This window comes from Rana temporaria, chromosome 6 (assembly GCF_905171775.1).
Source record: "Rana temporaria chromosome 6, aRanTem1.1, whole genome shotgun sequence".
NCBI classification, from domain to species: Eukaryota; Metazoa; Chordata; class Amphibia; order Anura; family Ranidae; genus Rana; species Rana temporaria.
Genome location: NC_053494.1, coordinates 4,274,481 through 4,295,675, shown reverse-complemented (window position 1 = coordinate 4,295,675; position 21,195 = coordinate 4,274,481). Strand labels below are relative to the sequence as shown.

Genomic DNA, 21,195 nt, shown 5'->3' with positions numbered 1-21,195 from the left:
TTTGAATGGCTAATCAATGGGAGCAGCACCATGCACCCAGCCTAAATGTGCGCCCACCCTACGCTGGCATGTGCAAGCTACGTCGGCGGAGTGTAGCCTGTTTTTAGGCGCATGTTGGTTTGTGGGTCTGCCGCACACATACGCCGGCGCACATTTGCACTTACGTCGGCGTAACGTGTTATAAGTCGACGTAAGTGCTTTGTGAATCTGGGCCAATGTTTGACCAGTTTGGTGTGACGAAACTTGATTGTCCTGCACAGAGCCCTGACCCCAAGCCTACTGAACACCTTTGGAACATTGATGATGAGCCAAATCTTTTCATCCAACATCAGTACCTGACTTCACAAATGGACACAAAATCCCACAGACACCCTCCAAAAGTTTTCCCAGATGAGGGGAAAGGGGAAAAATGTCTTATTAATTTGTACTAGAATTTCCAACAAACTAATATAGGTGTGCTTTTCTGTATTCCACAAATATTTGGCCATAATATGTATAAATGTATTCCAAAGTATTAAAAATAGCAAATGCAGGAGAAAGAGGAACAAGAAAAAGAGCAGTCTAATGAGCCTGTACTGGATTATCAGTCATGTAAATGATGTAAGTAATGTCATATGCTGAGCACTGTACATACATTAGATGAGAGAGAGACCTACATTTCATTGTGTCTTGTCACATATTGAAGGTTTTCTGAAGACTTTCCTTTGCCATCTCTCTGGTCAGACTGTCCCATTCCTCAGGATAGTTTGCTGGTTTAGCATTATACTCTTCTGCAAACTGCTCATTGTACTCTTTGAGAATGAATTTCCAGTAGTCAGAAGCTTCAATACTCTCATCAGGTTGAATTTTCCAGTCTGGGTAGAAATCTCTATAATCCCTGAAGGGATGAGATTCCAATTCTGTGAGATGATTTGCAAAATGTGTGTTGCCAACCACTAAGGTAGTACAAATATCATGACAAAGAACTTGTGTTGTTCTCCATCTGTAACGTCCTAGTCCTTCTGGGCGATGTACGGATGCAAAGTGCTCTTTATGATCCGTCCCTCCAGCCTCACAGGGGACTTTGCAGAAAGGACATTGCTTCCCGCACCCAAACACCTTCTTGAACAGTTCATCCTGAGGCTTCACTACAAGTCTGGAAAGAACGTCTTCTGTACTCAGAGATTGCAGTTCAGCTCGGATATCTTCTTGTGTCTCAGTCAGGCTGTTCTTCATATAATCAATAAAATCCTCAATAGTTGCCGAATTTTCAAAAATGATTGCCTTCATTGTCTGCTGTGGTAACACCAGATCACTGTTCAATTTCTCACACAGATGGGACAAAAAATCTGAAACCCCTCGAAGGTTTAAAGTTGGGGGATTTGTGAGACTAGATCTGACCCGTCCCATGATATCAGACAGAATTCTCTCTTGTAAAGTACTGATATTTGTATATTCTTCTACAATATAGTTAGTTATCCAGGATTTTACAAAGTTTTTATAGTCACTTGAGTATTCCACATAATTTTCGAAAATGTCTTCCTCCAGAAGGTTCTCTAGAACAGTGAACTGGAAAAACATTCTAGAGGTATATTTTTCAGAACCTTTGCTATTAGTGATGTCATCTACCATTTCAATTCCAAGTTTTCTGTAAATATGATCAGTTAGCGATGGTTTAAAAACATCTTTACAGACTCGTTCAGTGAGGCTCTTGCTCTCATTTTTCTTCTGAAAAACATTTTTGAATGTATCAAAGTATAGTGGCTTCAGGGAATTGATCCTAGCATGGGGGTCATTCTTTTTTAAAAAATTAAAATGCATCGTCTGAAAATCAACAAGAACGTGTCCCAAAATGTTCAACTTCAAGTCCAATTCATTAACAGCTGAAAAAGAATTCTTTGCATCAGAATGTTTACAATTTTCATCAATGATCTTCAATATTTCTCTACAGTATGTGTCATCATAGTCCACATCTTTTTGTGTTTGTTTTTTTGAATACTTCTTACATTTACGTAACACACTCTGGAAAAAATCTTCAATTTGGAATTCCCCTTTCCATTTCCTATATGCTTGGTTAAATTGATTAAAAATTGAGCGTGCGTGATGATAAAATGATGGATTCTGCTGCCCCTTGGGTTTGGGAAAATGTTTTGTCTTCTGTAATTTTTCATTCGCACCAGAACCTCTTTCTTTCATGTCCTTGGTGAGCACTAGTAACATCTCTCCCTCAATGTCACGCTCTGGACGATGATTTACCTCTAGATCTTTGGTTGCATTTTCCCAGATTCTTTCAAGTTCCTCCTCCAATTCAGCATCATTTGGCTCATGTTTTTTCTTTCTACACTCTTCTATAAAGTTGTAGACCTTCTGTTCAATTTTTTCGATGTGCTGACTATATAAAAGTTCTATCCTGATGTGTTCTTTTTGTATCTGAATAGTTTTGTTAAGTTTGTTGATTGAAGAGTTTTCCAGACTTTTTCTCAGGCTCTGAGCACTGATCTCAAAGTCTGTTTTGTATTTTATTAGTTGGGCACCATCTGTCTCTTTACTGAAATACTCTTCCAACCAAGTTAAAATCTTTTTTTCCTCTCTTGTGAGAAGAATTTCTGCTTCTTTATAACATTCATTGGCTTTAGCTTCCAGCGTTTCATCAGACTGATTCTTGATCAGTGTCTCAGATTTAGTGAACCATTCATGCATCACTTTACTGAATTTCCATTCACGTTCAGAATATTTTATAGATAACTGGTTGTAGGCTTTCGCTATCACACTGTTTCTGAAACTAAATATGAAGTTTTCATGTTTTACGGCACTCCATAAATCAGATACCCATGAAATAAATTCATTAATGTTGTGTGTATTATGTCTGTCTTTCATGAACTTTAGTAGTTTTTGTTTTAGTTCATTGACATTTTCACTGTACGCACTGCTGACGGAAGCCATTGGTGGGACTCCATGCCAAAGACCAGCAATGTAACAATTGTCATGTTCTAGGTCATACTCCATGATATCAGAAAAATAGTTAAACTGAGTCTTGTTCTCCATAACTGCCACAGTTCTGGTCATTTCATCTAATTGGTCCATCAGCTTCTTCCTCCCCCTCATGTTCATGGAAGGAGCTGATACATCACTCACATTCTGATGTACAAATTGGCAGTTGGGTTTTTTCCCGATTTCTTTCATCCTAAGAAAAGCATGGATAACAATTTGTAAAATATCTTTCATTTCTGTTGTATTTTCCATGGACATATTAATTAAGGTGATGTCACTCAATCCAATCACTAATGTCGCCAATTCATTATCATGTTCATAGCTGCCCTCGAGAGAATCCAATTCTGGAGCTTTCAGTCCTTCGGTGTCAATCACCAATATGAACTCACAGCTCAAATCGTCCTGGAAATTTTCCTTCACTCTCAGAAGAGTCATGAAGGCTCCTCGTGTACATCGTCCGCTGGCCACCGGGAACTGCAACCCAAACATGGTGTTCAGAAGGGTGGATTTCCCTGTACTCTGCACCCCAAGAACTGTTATTACTCTCAGTCTGCTTTTTCCTTTGACTTTCCTATCCAATTCTCTCAGTACATCTTTTATCCATTGTAATGGAATTCTAGAGGCTTCTCCGTCTATCAGCTCCAGAGGAAACCCATCCAACAGGAGATCTGCAGCTATTTCAGGAAGACATTCAAAGTTTATGTCTGTTGATTTTCCCTTTTTTCCCATGGAATGCCAGGCTTCATAGAACTGACCCACTTCTCTCAGAAAGTGCTCAATACCCAATGAACTATCAGATATCTTCTGATCTAACTCGGTCAGCTCTTTCTGCTTGCCAGATAAATTACACATTTCTTTATATTGAGCTTGTAAAGGGTAAAGGCATTCTCTTGCCTCAACATCAAGATGAAATTTTAACCACTGTAAAAAATAGAACTTTTCCAATCTATTTGTTGAGGTGAGTGCATTTACAAATTTGGATATTCCACTTGGAATTTCACATTCCCATTGGTCTTGTCTTATTAGGTTACACTGTTGTCTTAGGTTAGATTTGTATTTTTCCCCATTACTATTCCCCTGTCCTTTCATTTGGCACATCTCCTTTTCTAATCTGGCCATTTCTTTCAGTGGCTCTGCTTGTAGTTTCATTGTATCTTTTTTATATTGCACAACATCTTCTATCTCATCTGTTATCTCTATTGCTTTCAGTTTTGCTTTATGACATTCTTCAAAGTCCTCATCTATCCGGATCCCGTGTCTGGAGGCTTGATTGGCCATTTTTTCTAGACTGAGAGTTTTGATGTCATCTTGAACTATTGACAGAAGTGATGAATAAAGCTTCAAACCAGCTGTTGTCTCATTTGTACTTCTTGGAATCAATAAGATATTGTCTTGGGTTAAATTTAATACAGGTGTCAAGAGCTTTAGTCGTTCCTGTGTGTCCTCCATCATTTGGTTGTCTGCTGGGACAATAATGAAGAGATATTTTGTATCGTGGCCATTATACTTCATTAACAGTTCATACTGGTCCTTACTGATGCCGTCTGTAAGGATTACAATGACTGATGAGATTTCTGTCAGAAAGTTGAACTGCTTTACATTAGACTCAAGTTTTCCTCGAAGATTGGTAAAAGCCACAGGCTCTGGAAATTTACCTTTACCACCAGGAAAATACCAGGAAATTTCCACCAACCCATCTGATATTTTCCTTTCAGCATTTCCACCTTCCATATCCCTGTGGACAAAATGTTCATGTTGGTGTTGTGTTGTGCCCAGAAGCTGATTTAGAATTTTTGACTTTGATAGCCTACAATTCCCCATTCTTACAAGTGAGATAGTTGGCGTTGGAACATTAACCAAGCTGTTCTCTATAAATCCTTTGCTGCCTTTTAATGACTGAGGTCTCCATTTCTTTACTATGCCCCTCATTGCCCACAGCATGAAGGTGCATTCTGGGCCATCAGTATCGGGCAACAGCAGAGGGACAGCAAACTGACACATTGACATTTTTGACATCATTTCCTGTTGCAGGAAATGGTCTGAGCAATGAAAGGCAGCAGAAACCACATCAAGAGGGTGGATGTAACTGAATAAGTCACTTTCAATAAGACACATTAAACTGTCATCCTGATTACTCTCACTCTCCTCTGGTTTCATAAAAAGGCTGTTTATGTTTCTGGCTTCCCCATTTAGTGACATCAACCTTCTTACAAAATACCATAATGCATTATCATCATTGGAAGGGTCGTCTGTCATCAAACTTTCTGGACCAATTTCAAGAACTTTCTGTAGGGTCAGTTTTAAGGTTTTCTTAGTGTCAATCTTCATCATTTCTAGCAGCTCCTTGAAGATAAATTCTTTCTCTAGAAATAATTATAAACAGATGTAATTATCCTCAATAATAAAATTACAAGAACATTTACACACAATATTATGAGTTGCAGATTGATATTTCTCACATTTAATCGGCAAAACAATGAACCATTTGCTAATGCAAACACTAAATCTTAAACTGTGTGTTCCATATAATATTATAGCGATCCCCAAAACCCCATTTCCTAGTGAGGTCACTAGCGAGGTCTTCCTCCCATGGACAGAAACATCAAGGAATTCTTCATCCCACTGATTACAAATGATGGGGCATTACCGTTCCTCAGATACAAATGCTGGGGGTATTCTTCAACTCATTGACCATTACCACCCATAAAAATGCCAATGTATGGTCATATTTGCTTTTATTGAAACTAATTGACCTACCTCTTTTGAAGGATAAGGACGACACCGGATGGCAAAAGCACCTTGAGGCGATTTAGTTTGCATTTGTAGCGCTGTACAAGTTACTTACTCACTCACTCAATATTGGGGCATTCTTTCCCCATAGACCAAAGATGATGGGCCATTCTTTCTCACAGTGATACTAATGCCTTGGCAGTCTTCCTTTCATGTATACCAACACCAGAGCATTCTTTCTCCCACAGACACTGACTCTGGGCTTTCTTTATCCGGTGAAGACTTCTTCCATGGACAACGGGGAGGTCTTCTTCACTTGAACACAATCACCATTGCATTTTTACTTGCCCACACACCTACACTAGGGCATTCTTCAGCCCACTGACCACAAATGATAGGACTTTCTTCTATTCTCGAACATAAATTTAGGGCATTTATCATCCCACTGGCCATCTCCCAAAAGCAGCAATAATGGGGCAATTTTCCTCACACTAATACTTATGGTAGGGCCTTCTTTCTACACTGACTACTGACAAAAGAGAATACCCTACTCCCAAAGACTCAGACCTAAGAGCAATCTTTCTCCAATAGGTACCAATGTCAGGGCTTTCCTCCTTTCACAGATTCTTTCCCCCACCACAACAGGGAATTTTTTCTTCATCAGACACATTGCTTGGGCATTCTTCATCACACCAACCACCAACACTGAGGCAAATATATAAGGCAACATGCACTCGAAATGGGGATGGTCTTGTCTGGGGGGACACCCCTTGTCCAGATGTTGATGAGGACAAGAGCCTCTTGCCCTACAACCCTTGCCCAGCTTTTGAGTAAGTTTGCTTGTAGGGGGTTTATCGGAATTTGGAAGCTTCCCTAAAAAACAAGGGAGCTCCGAGTTACCACCCCCCCACATGAAAAAGTAAAGGGTACTCCTACATATTCACTAACAAAAAAAAGAAAAGTAAAAAGACACACAGGCACACTTTGACAAGTCCTTTATACAAAAAAAGTCAATTATGTCATCCAGCAATGCAGACCCCCATCAATCACAATGAACGAGGAGTGCGGATTCATCAAAATAAAAAACAAACAGCTGCCAATACATCCAATCTTGACAATTGCTTGCTGCAAGTTACATCTCACAGTCAACACTTGTATTCTGAGACACAGTTGACAGATTCCCCTATATAAAAAATGATCATGTATACCAAAACACTAATACCACAAAAAAATATAATACCACAGCTGTTGGCCTGCCACCATTACCATCTTCTGCCTCCATTACTATCTCCTACTGCAGCTTTATCACCATTGCCATCTGATGCTGCCACTGCTGGCTTGCCTTCCATCTCCAGAAATTGTTACAGACCTTTCAGTACTACATTTCATTCTCCTTCTATAGCTCCAGTTGTTTACCACTATTAGGGTGCCACACTTAAAGGGGTTATAACCCTGGCAGCAGAGAGGAGCACATATCTCCTCTGCCAGATCTTGCCCTTCTCTGTGCAGCTGCAGAGAGTCTCATTTCTGCCCCCCCCCCTCCCCATCTCAGCAGTTGGCAGCAGAGAGGAGGTCATAACTCCTTCTACTGAACCCGTGCCTCCTACAGATCTAGGCGCAGAACCCCCTGGTCTCTGCCCTCTCCTGGTCTCGCCATTCAGCTGGCTCCAACCCCCCTCTGGTCTACCTCTAGACCCTGCACTTTTTGCTTTCCAGCTTCTTCCCGGCAGCTGCACAAGGTAAAGGGTGTGAACTGTGATGTAAGAGAGGGTGGGTGACTCGTAACATCTGGTGTAAGGTGGTGCTCAACTGGCCCTTTGAGGACAAATATAATGCCCATGCGGCCCACAATGAAATTGAGTTTGACACCCCTGTGCTATAGGCAGGCATCTCCAATAAACTGCATTTCGTTTTTGATATCTTATATAGTCTCTGTTAGACTTGAATAAGTGTTTCTTTTTTTTTTAAAAGGAGAAATCCAGCCTGGACTTGTTTGGCTGGGATTCTCCTAAGGGTCACTTCTGTGACCTGTTTTCAGCAGAGAGTGGTCTGTAGTCCGCTCCCTGCTGATGTCACCAAGTTCAGTCCAGGTACCGCGTCATCTCGACTTTGGAAATCTGGTTCCGCCAGGTATCTGGACTGATGGCAGCCTCAGCCTCTCAGTGAGCTGCTCCCCGCCCCTCCACAGCTCAGCACTCCAGTGAGTATAGAGCAGCAGTGCAGGAGAGATGCTGATTGACAGTCAGTAGCTCTCCTTTTGGGGAGCCAAGAGAACCGAGCCATTGCCGATGTTCGATGGCTCGGTTATCAGTGCAGAGATGCTGGGGGACAGATGCAGCACCTAGGTAGGTATAATTCGGTATGATTAGGGAAAAACAAACAAACTAGGGTTGTCCCGATACCGATACTAGTATCGGTATCGGGACCGATACCAAGCATTTCCCCGAGTACTTGTACTCGGGGAAAATGTTCCGATACTTTTACTTTACCGATACCTGACTTTCCCTGTATCCTCCTCCAGTTCCCCATCCGTTCTGCTCTCTCCCTCCATGCTCCTGTGTCCCCCTCCATGCCGCTGCCGTTCTGCTCTCCCCCTCCGTGCCGCTGCCGTTCTGCTCTCCCCCTCCGTGCCGCTGCTGTCCTTCATTCTGCTCTCCCCCTCCATGCTATGTGTCCCCCCTCTGTGCCACTGCCGTTCTTCTGTCTCCCTCCATGCTCCCGTGTCCCCCCTCTGTGCCGCTGCCTTTCTGATCTCCCCCTCCATGCTCCTGTGTTTCCCCTCCGTGCCGCTGCCGTTCTGCTCTCCCCCTCCATGCTCCGTTTCCCCCCTCCGTGCCGCTGCCGTTCTACTCTCTCCCTGTCCTCCATTCTGCTCTCCCCCTCCGTGCTGCTGCTGTCCTCCGTTCTGCTCTCCCCTTCCATGTCCCCCCTCCGTGCCGCTGCCGTTCTGCTCTCCCCCTCCATGCTCCGTGTCCCCCCTCTGTGCCGCTGCCGTTCTGCTCTCCCCCTCCGTGCCGCTGCTGTCCTTCATTCTGCTCTCCCCCTCCATGCTCCGTGTCCCCCCTCCGTACCACTGCCGTTCTTCTGTCTCCCTCCATGCTCCTGTGTCCCCCCTCCATGCCGCTGCCTTTCTGCTCTCCCCCTCCATGCTCCGTGTCCCCCCTCCGTGCCGCTACCGTTCTGCTGTCTCCCTCAATGCTCCTGTGTTTCCCCTCCGTGACGCTGCCGTTCTGCTCTCCCCCTCCATGCTCCGTTTCCCCCCTCCGTGCCGCTGCCTTTCTGCTCTCCCCCTCCATGCTCCGTGTCCCCCCTCCGTGCCGCTGCCGTTCTGCTGTCTCCCTCAATGCTCCTGTGTTTCCCCTCCGTGACGCTTCCGTTCTGCTCTCCCCCTCCATGCTCCGTTTCCCCCCTCCGTGCCACTGCCGTTCTACTCTCTCCCTGTCCTCCATTCTGCTCTCCCCCTCCGTGCTGCTGCTGTCCTCTGTTCTGCTCTCCCCCTCCATGTCCCCCCTCCGTGCTGCTGCTTACCCCCTCCGTAATTTGTGTCCCCCTCCATGTCCTCCTCCGCCCCCTCTGTCAGGATGGAGAGCGGCGGTAGGAGCCGTTAAACCCGGCTCCTACCTTTTTCGAATGAACAGAGTTAGTGATCACTGACTCTGTCCATTCATATAACTGAGCATCGTAAACTGTGTTTACGATGTTTCAGTTTATGAATGGAGAGGAGCCTCTGTCTCCTGTCCATTCATTTCCAGTGCAGCTGAGAAAGGGACTGGTCCTTAGTGCCTTTCTCTGTCTCAAAGGGGAGATGTCATAGGTCTGTTAAGACCCCTGATATCTCACCAAAGCCCCCCAACAGGGCTAAGAAAATAAAAATAGCAATAAATAATAAAAATAATTAATTGTAAAAAATTATACATATTAAAATAAAAAACACACTGACACATCCACCCCCCCCCCCCCCCCCAAGAAAGCATTGTAAAAAAAACAACAAAAAAAATTGAAAAATTAAAATTGTAAAATAAAAAAAATACTGACACATGACATAAAAAAATAGTATCGGTATTCGGTAGCGGCGAGTGCTTGAAAAAAAGTATCGGTACTTGTACTCGGTCTTAAAAAAGTGGTATCGGGACAACCCTAACCCTAAAACAAACCCATACTTCTCCTTTAAGTTGTCTTTTATAAATAATTGGATTTATTAATAATACTATGTTACTTTTTATCATATATTCTGTATGTTGTACTTCTGTGTTGATTAATTATACTAGTTTTATATAACTCACCATCTTGGATTTCTTTTCTCGACTTTTGGGATTCTTCTGGAGTCTCTTCTGGAGAAACACTGAGAAAAAGGGGACAAGATATTTAACTGCGAGAACCCAAACTATTTATTTTTTAATTGGGTCATTTATATGAGTAAAAAAATATAAAGTTACTGCAATTCATTAAGGTATATATATATATATATATATATATATATATATATATATATATATATGACGGTATAACAATAAAACAGTCCAGTGTCTGAATCATTAAAATACACAAAACAGAGCTAAGAATTAAATAGTAATAGACCCGTGGTAAAAACCACTGATTAAAAAGTATTAATATGTAGTAAAGGTGATGTAAACAGTTCAAAGTGTTGAATGGTGTATGTATGAGTGGTAATCCTAGTGTGCACCTTCCACCAGAAAGACCAGTAATCGCAATCCACCTCCTGATGCACACACCCCCAAGGGGTTAAACTCGCCAGAAGGCTTATAAAAATGGGCCTTAAAGTGGAGGTTCACCCGGAAATGTCAATTTTTAACCTTAGATTGAGGCTCATTTTGTGAAGGGGAATCGGGTGTTTTTTTTAAATCTAAGCAGTACTTACCGTTTTAGAGAGCGATCTTCTCCGTCGCTTCTGGGTATGGGCTGCGGGACTGGGCGTTCCCATTTGATTGACAGTCTTCCGACAGGCTTCCGACGGTCGCATTCATCTCGTCACGATTTTCCGAAAGTAGACGAACGTCGGTGCGCAGGCGCCGTATAGAGCCGCAACGACGTTCGGCTTCTTTCGGCTACTCGTGACGCGATGGATGCGATCGTCGGAAGCCTGTCAATCAAAATAGGAACGCCCAGTCCCGAAGACCCATACCCGGAAGCGGCGGAGAAGATCTATCTCTAAAACGGTAAGTACTGCTTCGATTTTTAAAAAAACACCCGATTCCCCTTCACAAAATGAGCCTCAATCTAAGGTTACATTTTTCTTTTAGGGTGAACTCCCGCTTTAAGTGAGATGTCTCATCAGTCACTTTATAATGGATCATCGCCATCCAGCAGGATCAGCAGGTACAGGAGCTCCAAACCAGGTCATGAAAACAAGAACAGCAGCAAATAGTGTAATCCTGTTTATTGAACCAAGGTTTCCCATACACTAGAAGACACTTAAACCTAACTATGTACATCAATAACATTCAAAATAAGCACATAAAGCGACCCAAGAGGGCGCTATCACCGTTATCCAGTAATGCAAGGCTTTCTCCCTGGTGTGGAGTGTCATGCTCACCCCCTCCCTTGGACTACAGGAGAGTCAGGACGCTCTCTATGTTTCAGATAGAGGAAGGAGCTGTATGTTAGTGGGCGTCCTGACTCTCCTGTTGTCCAAGGGAGGGGGCGAGCATGACACTCCACACCAGGGAGAAAGCCTTGCATTACTGTGTGGAGTTACAGACAGAAGAACAGGAAGTGAGGATTTCTCAGAAGAAATAAGGACATTTAAAAGCAAAATGGAAGGATGAGGTAAGTGAAGGAGGACGGCACTAAGGTAAAGGAAGCTATTTAGGAAAAAAAAATTGTACCTTTACAACCCCTTTAACCACTTAAGGACCGCCGATACACGTCGGCAGAATGGCACAGCTGGGCACAATCATGTAAGGGTACGTCCCCTTTAAGTGCCCAGCCGTGGGTCGCCGGCGCAGGCCCGCGACACGGACCGAAGCTCCGTGACCCCAGGACCCGCGGACCTGATTGCCGCCGGTGTCCCGCGATCGGTCACAGGAGCTGGAGAACGGGGAGAGGTGAGTGTAAACAAACCTTCCCCGTTCTTCACAGTGGCAATGTCAGTGGCCCAGATTCAGGTAGAATGGAGCAATATTTGTGTGGGCAAAGAGCAAAGATTTTTCTCTGCGCCCACGCAAATATTTCCATTTGCCCAGCGATTCACGGAGCAGTAGCTCCGTAAATTGCGCGGGCGCTATGCTAATTAGCCCTGCGTAAGGGCGCCTAATGTAAATGATCCCGCCGGGGGCGGGAATCATTTAAATTAGGCGCGCTCCCGCGCCGAGCTAACAGCGCATGCTCCGTGGGGAAACTTTCCCGACGTGCATTGCGGCAAATGACGTCGCAAGGACGTCATTTGCTTCTAAGTGAACGTGAATGGCGTCCAGCGCCATTCACGGTTCACTTACGTAAACGACGTGAAATTTAAATTTCACGGGCGGGAGGCGCAGCTATACTTTAGCATTGGCTGCGCCTGCTATTAGCAGGAGCAGCCTTATGCTAAAGGCGCCGTACGGAAACTCCGTACCTTGCGTACGCAGGGCCCGCACAACTTTTGTGAATCGGTGGTAGTATGCAATTTGCATACTACACGCCGATCACAAAGGCCGCGCCCCCTAGCGGCCAACGCAAGAATGCAGCCTGGGATGTGAAGGCATAAGGAGGCTTATGTTTGTCACATCCTAGGCTGCAGTCGGTGTAACGAGGTTCCTGAATCAGGAGCACTTGCGCCGCGCAACTTGAATCTGGGCCAGTGATCGTCTGTTCCCTGATATAGGGAAAGACGATCAATGACGTCACACGTCCAGCCCCGCCCCCCCTACAGTTAGAAACACATATGAGGTCACACATAACCCCTACAGCGCCCCCTAGTGGTTAACTCCTAAAGGAGATGTGTTTCATCTCTCTGTATCATCTGAGGCTGTTCACTTCACTGGATATATGTGAGGGTTTACATCCACTTTAACAGAACACAAATTTTAAAGAAGATTAAAAATTGGCCAGGTAAATCAGCTCTCATATGTGTAATTCATCTTCATGCTCAGCCATTTGCCTAGAAATTACTATAACTATGTTATAGTCTTGTACTCACTCACCTGTGTGCGGTGTTTTCGGGAAATGTATGCTCTTCACCATAAAAATCTGCACAGAGTACATATGATGCCGTTTCTATATCCATGTCACTGTCACTATCAGCGAGGTCCTTGACATTTTGCAGGGGTTCTGTCTGTGATGAGGTGTTAAGGTCTGGTTCAGCTTTGGGTTCCTCGGAGGAGGAGTCACATTCTGGCTGTAGAACGCTCTTTTGTGGACTTGCTTTGTAGGTGTCGGTGTTGCTTTGCTGATGTGGAACATCTTCAGATTTCTCATTGTGGTTTTCTTCACTAGCGTCGTGCTGGGATGTGACTCCGGAGTGATCAGGAATTGGGTCACATGGTGGGATGTTGTATTCTTCCATCTCATCATCTGGAGTATGATGGAATATATCCTGTAACATTTAGACTTTGGTTAAGATATAAACAGTTTAAAGCCAAATATACAAACCGTTGACGCAAAATGACTAAATTAACCCTTTTGCTGCCAGGTCTGTACGTTGTATGGACCTGACACTTGGTGTTTTTACACACATTTCCAATGGCTACCACCACCGGCATTGTGTGTAAATCTTACAAGCAGATTCCTGCCTGTCAGATGGAAGCATTCAGGCAGCTGCGCTGTTGTTCGATTGCTTCCACAAATCCCCCATAAAAGTGACTCCCACCATGTATCCTGGGCTCCGCTTGCCCATCTGCAGGCCCAGGAGTGACATAGCAAATGGCGCTGGGTAGGGGGAGGGAGCTGAGCAGACACACGTCCGCTATCCACTAGACATGTGCAAATCGGGAAAATGTGTTTAATTTTTACATCGATTCATTAATAATTACTGTATTTATTGGCATATAACACTCACTTTTTCACCCAGCAAATCAGTTGGAAATAGTGTGTGCGTGTTATACGCCGACTCGGAGAGAACGGGGGGGGGGGGGGGTAGGACAAGCGCTGTCAGATTACATACAGTGAGAATCTCCTGTTTACTCAGCGGCCTCTGTAATACGAAGTCCTGTCTCCTGGGCCGGCATTGGACCAATGTTCTGTCTATCACCAGAAGTTCTGTCTATCATCCCGCCCCCCTCCCTGAGATGGGCATTGATCAGGCTGCATTCATGGCAATGGTGAGGCTGCAGATGGGCATTGATCAGGCTGCATTCATGGCAATGGTGAGGCTGCAGATGGGCATTGATCAGGCTGCATTGATGGGCAATTTTGAGGCTACAGATGGGCATTGATCAGGCTGCATTGATGGGCAATTTTGAGGCTGCAGAAGGGCATTGATCAAGCTGCATTGATGGGCAATTATAAGGGTTCAAATGGGCATTGATCAGGCTGCATTGATGGGCACTGACCCTTTTTTTGCTTCAAAGTTGTTTATTTAAAAGTTACGTTTTTTTCCTGAAAAAGTAAGGTGCGTGTTATATGCCAAAAAATATGGTATATTTGTTGATATGCATTGTAATTTTTTTTTTAGTTTTGTTCATTCGTGCAATTTTTTTTTACCAAAAATATATAGAAGAATATATATCGGCCTAAACTGATGAAGAAATTTGTTTTTTAAAGACATTTTTGGGGATATTTATTATAGAAAAAAATTAAAATAATTTAAATTTTTTTTTCAAAATTGTCGCTCTTTTTTTGTTTATAGCGCAAAAAATAAAAACCGCAGAGGTGATCAAATACCACCAAAAAAAGCTCTATTTGTGGGAAAAAAAGGACGCAAGTTTCGTTTGACCGCACAATTGTCAGTTAAAGCGATGCAGTGCCAAATTGTAAAAAGTGCTCTGGGCTGAAGTGGTTAAAGCGGAGCTCCACCCTAAAATGGAACTTCCGCTCATCGGATTCCTCCCCCCTCCGGTGCCACAATTGGCACCTTTTGGGGGGAGGGGGGACAGGATACCTCCTCCTCCTTCTTCTGGCCGCCGGGCTAATAGGAGAGAGGAGCAGGCCTCGCACATGCGCAGTAGGGTTCCCGGTGTGAAGCCGAAAGGCTACACTGCCGGGTTCCTTTACCCGCAATGGCGACGGAAGCACCCGACAGCTGATGTGAAACATCAGCTGTGGTGCCAACATCAAGGGACTCCAGGACAGGTGTCATGGACCTTGGAATGCTGAAGTGTATCTCTTTGAAATCTGTTACACAGTGGGGGGTCTTCTTCCCTGTCTTAAAGCTCCAGACGGCTCCATTGTTCTGTGTCTGGCTATTGTGTACATTGATTGCCCCCTGGGGCTTCTGTCTCAATACACATAACAGTCCCTCCATTCAAGCTATCGGACCAATCCCTGCTGAACTCATTTTCAAGTCCTCATTTGCATGGTTATGAGGACCTGAAGGAGAACTCCATGTACTTTACAATTGACCAATAGGAAAGCGATTGTTGGGGGCGGGATGTTCCAAATTCTGTTTAAAAGTGTGTTGTGTGCTTCCAATAAAGGTCTTCCTGTTTGAACTTACATACAGCCTGCCTGGTGTTTGTTCTAATGGATTCCGAATGGCACATAGCTGTAATTCGGATCCCGGAGCCTTGGATGACCGAACCATCAGACGTTGCGATCTGCAAGCTGACTCACTAGTAGCAGAAGAGTGTCGGGATAGCGGAAGCGAGCGAGCAAGGGTCTCGTTACAACAGGTAAGTGTCCATTTATTAAAAGCCAGCAGCTGCAGCATGTGTAGCTGCTAACTTTTAATATTTTTTTTGCCCAGACCTCCACTTTAAAAAGAACTCGCAATATTGGAGTGTTGAATATAGACTGTTATGAAATATGTTAATTTTGGCGGAATGATTACGACATATGAGGGTGATGTTATATGTTTCGATTCGTGGATTGAACTTTTAAATATTGTCATATCCAGGGCTTTTTTTCTCAGAGAATAGGTGCAGGAACTCCACCTGTCTGAGTTGCCCCTTGACTCCACCCCCTACCCGCCTCTGAGCAACATCCCTTGGTTCCACCCCCTACCTACCTCCCAGTGCTGCCCCTTTTAGAGAATACAGAACCAAGTATCATTTTGTGGTGTTAAGTATGTTGCATGAAATTTGTTCATGATAACAAGAAAGGCATAAAATAGATCAAGCAACAATGGACACTCCAGCGCACAATAGATCCACTACAGCAACAATGGACTCCCAACAGCCTGCATCAAAAGTTCCTCTAGCAGCCAGCAACATTAGACCGCTCCTTTAACAGTAGATCCTCCCAGCAAAGATTGACCTCCTTGCAGCATAAGACCCACCCCTAGCAACAATAGATCTCCCATCAGCAACAGTAGACATCCCCAGCAACTACAGACCCCCCCTGCAAAATCAGATGCTTTCTAGCAACAATATATTCCCCAGTAGCCAACATAAATAGATCCTCCAGCAGCCAGCAACAGAGACCCCTCTCTCAACAGTACAACCCTCCCAGCAACGACTGCAACATAAGACCCATCCTAGCAACCATAGATCCCCCACGAGCAACAGAAGAACTCCCCAGGCCCTCTTCTTTCGCAAAAATAGACCCTCTCCAGCAACAATAGCAATATCAGTCATCATCAATTGACCCTCCAGCACCCACCGGCACCCCTTGCCATTACATACATTCAGTTCTGGAGGTGCCGGAACTGCGTTCCCCCGCGTTCCCGCTGAAAAAAAGCCCTGGTCATATCACTGTGTGCAGTTTGTCACACTCCTGATGAAGTGGTCCTGTGCAGCTTCCAAATGTTGCAGTTGGTCCTTTGTAATGCGGTCTTTCTGCATTAAAAGCTCGTCCAAATGAGCTTGCGTGCAGAAGCAAACACATACGTGAGTAGCGCCCGCATATATGCGCTATAAACCAAAAAAATTACTTAAGATTAAAAAAAATATATGTTTTGTTCTTACTTTCTAAGTCATTTTTTTGTTTATAGTGCAAAAAATAAAAAAACACCAGTGGTGATTGAATAAAAATTTAAAACAGAAAGTAAGAAAAAAACATTGGGCCAGATTCACAGTCAGCTTACGCCGACGTATCTGTTGATACGCCGCGTAAGTTCTGTGATGCGCCGTCGTATCTATGCGCCGTATTCAGGGAATCAGATACGCCTGAATTTCGGCTAGATCCGACCGACGTAAGTCCCCTACGCCGTCGTATCTTGGGTGCATATTTACACTGGCCGCTAGGGGCGCTTCCGTAGATTTACGCATTGAATATGTAAATGAGCTAGATACGCCGATTCATGAACGTACTTGCGCCCGCTACGCCGTTTACGTAAGGCTTACGTCCGGCGTAAAGTTACCCCTGCTGTATGAGGCGCAGCCAATGCTAAGGTATGGACGACGGAACAGCTGTTGGATTTTACGTTGTTTACGTAAGTCGTACGTGAATGGGGCTGGGCGTAGGTTACGTTCACGTCGTTGCGATTGAGCCGTCGTATCTTAGGGCGTAAATTCAACGTGATTCTGAGCATGCGAGTGCCGATAAAAGTGATCTTGTGGCGCATCCGCCACAGAGACCACTTTTATCTGAAAGAGGACTGCCCGCTGAAGAAGAGGGTACCGTTCGTTCGGCGTTTCATATACATGGGGTCACGATTAATTTCAATACAACACGCCCCCTACCAGCCTACTTTGAATTAGGCGGGCTTACGCCGGCCCATTTATGCTACGCCGCCATAACTTAGGGAGCAAGTCCTTTGTGAATACTGTACTTGCCGCTCTATGTTACGTCGGCGTAGCGCATATGAGATGCGCTACGCTCGCACAGAGATACGCCGATCTCTGTGAATCTGGCCCATATTTTTTTTAATCTTAAGTCATTTTTTTTGTTTATAGCACAAAAAAAATAAAAAAGCCAAAGGTGATCAAATACCACCAAAAGAAAGCTCTATTTGTGTTAAAAAAAATACAAAAAAAATATTTCGTATGGATACAGTGTTGCATGTGTAATTGTCATTTAAAGAGTAACAGCACTAACAGCTGAAAATTGGCCTGGGCAATCACCAAAGAGATTTTTTTTTAACTAGTAGCCGACCAGCCGCCGTCATTCTACGGCGGCAGGTCGGCTCTCCTGGGCGAGAGCCCGTAGTATAACGTCGGCTCTTAGAGCACCCCCCGCTCGCCCCCGATTCCCGTGCGTGTGCCCGGTGGGCGCGATCGCCGCCGGGCACCCGCGATTGCTCGTTACAGAGTGGGGACCGGGAGACCAGGGACATACTTAACCCCTTCCCCGCCCCTTAGTGTTAACCCCTTCCCTGCCAGTGGCATTTTTATAGTAATCCAATGCATTTTTATAGCACTGATCGCTATAAAAATGCCAATGGTCCCAAAAATGTGTCAAAAGTGTCCGAAGTGTCCGCCATAATGTCACAGTACCGAAAAAAAATCGCTGATCGCCGCCATTACTAGTAAAAAAAATATATTAATAAAAATGCAATAAAACTATCCCCTATTTTGTAAACGCTATAACTTTTGCGCAAACCAACCAATAAACGCTTATTGCGATTTTTTTTACGAAAAATACGTAGAAGAATACGTATCGGCCTAAACTGAGGAAATTTTTTTTTTTTTTATATATATTTTTGGGGGATATTTATTATAGCAAAAAGTAAAAAATATTGAATTTTTTTCAAAATTGTCGCTCTATTATTGTTTATAGCGCAAAAACTAAAAACCGCAGAGGTGATCAAATACCACCAAAAGAAAGCTCTATTTGTGGGAAAAAAAGGACGCCAATTTTGTTTGGGAGCCACGTCGCACGACCGCGCAATTGTCAGTTAAAGCGACGCAGTCCCGAATCGCAAAAAGTGCTCTGGTCTTTGGGCAGCAATATGGTCCGGGGGTTAAGTGGTTAAATGTTTTTTTTAATACCCCCCCATGCCATTAGTTTGATAATCACTAGCTTATTAGCCTAAAATATGACCATTACTGTTTTAAATCTAAACTGAAATTTAAGTTTAACCACTTGAGGACTGCCTAACACCGATATACGTCAGCAGAATGGCACAGCACAGGCGCGTACAAGTACGCCGCCTTTAAGAGCTCAGCCGTGGATCGCACCCGCGGGACCCGCGGACCCGATCGCTGCCGGTGTCCCGCGATCGGTCACAGGGGCTGAAGAACGGGGAGAGGTGAGTGTAAACAAACCTTCCCCGTCCTTCTCTGGTGCAATGTCAGTGATCGTCTGTTCCCTGATATAAGGAACGGTGATCACTGACGTCACACGTCCAGCCCCACCCCCCTACAGTTAGAAACACACATGAGGTCACACTTAACCCCTTCAGCGCCCCCTCCTGGTTAACCCCTAAACTGCAATTGTCATTCTCACAGTAATCAGTGCATTTTTATAGCACTTTTCGCTGTGAAAATGACAATGGTCCCAAAAAATGTGTCAAAAGTGTCCAATGTGTCCGCCACAATGTCACGATAAAAAATCACAGATCGCCACCATTACTAGTAAAAAAAAAAAATATTAATAAAAATGCCATAAAACTATTCCCTATTTTGGTAAACGCTATTAGCTAGATTCAGAGAGACTTAGGCTGGCGTATCAGTAGATACGCCGGCCTAAGTCTGAATTTGCGTCGGCGCTAATTTAAGCGTATTCTGGTAACCACATAGGCTTAAATTAGGCTCAGATACGAGCGGCGTAAGTGTCTTACACCCTCGTATCCTAAAGTGTAATTTTTAGACTGACCGCTAGGTGACGCTTCCATTGCGGTCGGCGTAGAATATGTAAATCACTAGATACGCCTATTCACGAATGTACGCCCGGCCGACGCAGTACAGATACGCCGTTTACGTAACGCATTATCAGGCCTAAAGTTATTCCATCAAATAGCTGGAATAGTAATGTTAAGTATGGCCGCCGTTCCCGCGTCGAAATTTGAAAATTTTACGTCGTTTGCGTAAGTCGTCCGTGAATAGGGTTTTACGTCATTTACGTCCATGTCTAAATCAATAGGACCGTGCGGCGTACTTTGCCGCAATGCACACTGGGATATGTAGGCGGACGGCGCATGCGCCGTTCGTAAAATACGTCAATCACGTCAGGTCAAGCCCCATTAACATAAAACACGCCCCCCCTCAGCTAAATTTGAATTAGGCGCCATTACGCCCGCCCGATTTACGCTACGCCGCCGTAACTTAGCAGGCAAGTACGTTGTGAATCATGTACTTGCCTCGCTAACTTACGGCGGCGTAGTGTAAACACGATACGCTACGCCGCCGCAAAGTTAGGACGCCCTCTCTGAATCTAGCTATATAACTTTTGTGCAAACAAATAAATAAATTGCGATTTTTTTTTTTTTTTTTTTACCAAAAATATGTAGAAGAATGCGTATCGGCCTAAACTGAGGAAAAAAAATGTTTTTAGATATCTTTTTTTGGGGATATTTATAACAGCAAAAGGTAAAAAATATTGCATTTTTTTTTTAAATTGTCGCTCTATTTTTGTTTATAGCGCAAAAAAATTAAAACCGCAGAGGTGATCAAATACCACCAAAAGAAAGCTCTATTTGTGGGGAAAAAAGGACTTCAGTTTTGTTTGGGAGCCACGTCGCACGACCGCGCAATTGTCAGTTGAAGCGACGCAGTGCCGAATCACAAAAAGGGGCCTTAACCTGCGGATTTACAAAATTTACTTTAGATATATACCATTAAGTACAATATGTAATGTAAGAGCCTGCTTGTTTTGTTTGTGGTTTAGTCATGTCATCATATTAAATAGCTTTAGTAAATCTAAAAAAATGATTTATGAAGTTTGCACAATAGTGACAATAGTGACAATAGTGACAATAGTTTGCAGAACAATTATTTCCCAGCCCGCCACCCAATAATACCCACCTCACCTTCACAGCCCTTGGCAGCTCTCAGGAGACTCTATCACGTCGTTCTAGACGGGCGAAGTGTTTAGGTGAGGGTGAGGCTCTCTTCACTGGTGCAAATAATTCCTTCCAGCTCGCACTGCAAACATAAACCTCACCTGCCTCTGGAGCCGCTCCTCTATTTAAAAGAGAAATCGGATACTCTCTGTTCTGTAGAAACGAAACTAAATGACAATTACCCAACCGAGAATACGTCAAAGTAAACCTAACCCTCCTAATGTGGATAGAATAGATCAAAAATCACCAGGGTGCGGCAGGGCCATTTGAAGGAATTTGGGGGCCCCCAAGCAAAATGGGGGCCCCAAAGCAAAGCCTACGTTAGCGCTACACAAATTTTTTACACCCATGTTCTAACTCCCCCCCCCCCTCCCTAGTCCCTGGGCCGGATTCAGAAAGAAGATACGACGGCGTATCTCCTGATACGCCGTCGTATCTCTGAGTCTGGCCGTCGTATCAATGCGCCGGATTCATAGAATCAGGTTACGCAAAGATATGCCTAAGATCCGACAGGTGTA

General features: G+C 44.2%; 1 protein-coding gene across 2 annotated transcripts; it reads right to left on the bottom strand.

The window, feature by feature from the left end:
• Nucleotides 1-218: 218 nt before the first annotated feature.
• On the bottom strand, nucleotides 219-20,785 carry LOC120942919 (interferon-induced very large GTPase 1-like). Of its 2 annotated transcripts, none has more exons than XM_040355873.1 (4): nucleotides 20,640-20,785; nucleotides 12,843-13,234; nucleotides 9,984-10,042; nucleotides 219-5,333 (listed from the first exon to the last, which is right to left on the bottom strand). In XM_040355873.1, exons 2-4 carry the CDS (start codon nucleotides 13,202-13,204, stop codon nucleotides 673-675), a joined length of 5,082 nt encoding a protein of 1,693 aa, XP_040211807.1. In that variant the 5' UTR covers nucleotides 13,205-13,234; nucleotides 20,640-20,785; the 3' UTR covers nucleotides 219-672. The 2 variants fall into 2 exon arrangements, with proteins under 2 accessions (XP_040211807.1, XP_040211805.1); XM_040355871.1 differs by having other exon boundaries at nucleotides 20,645-20,785.
• Between the last annotated feature and the right edge of the window lie 410 nt (nucleotides 20,786-21,195).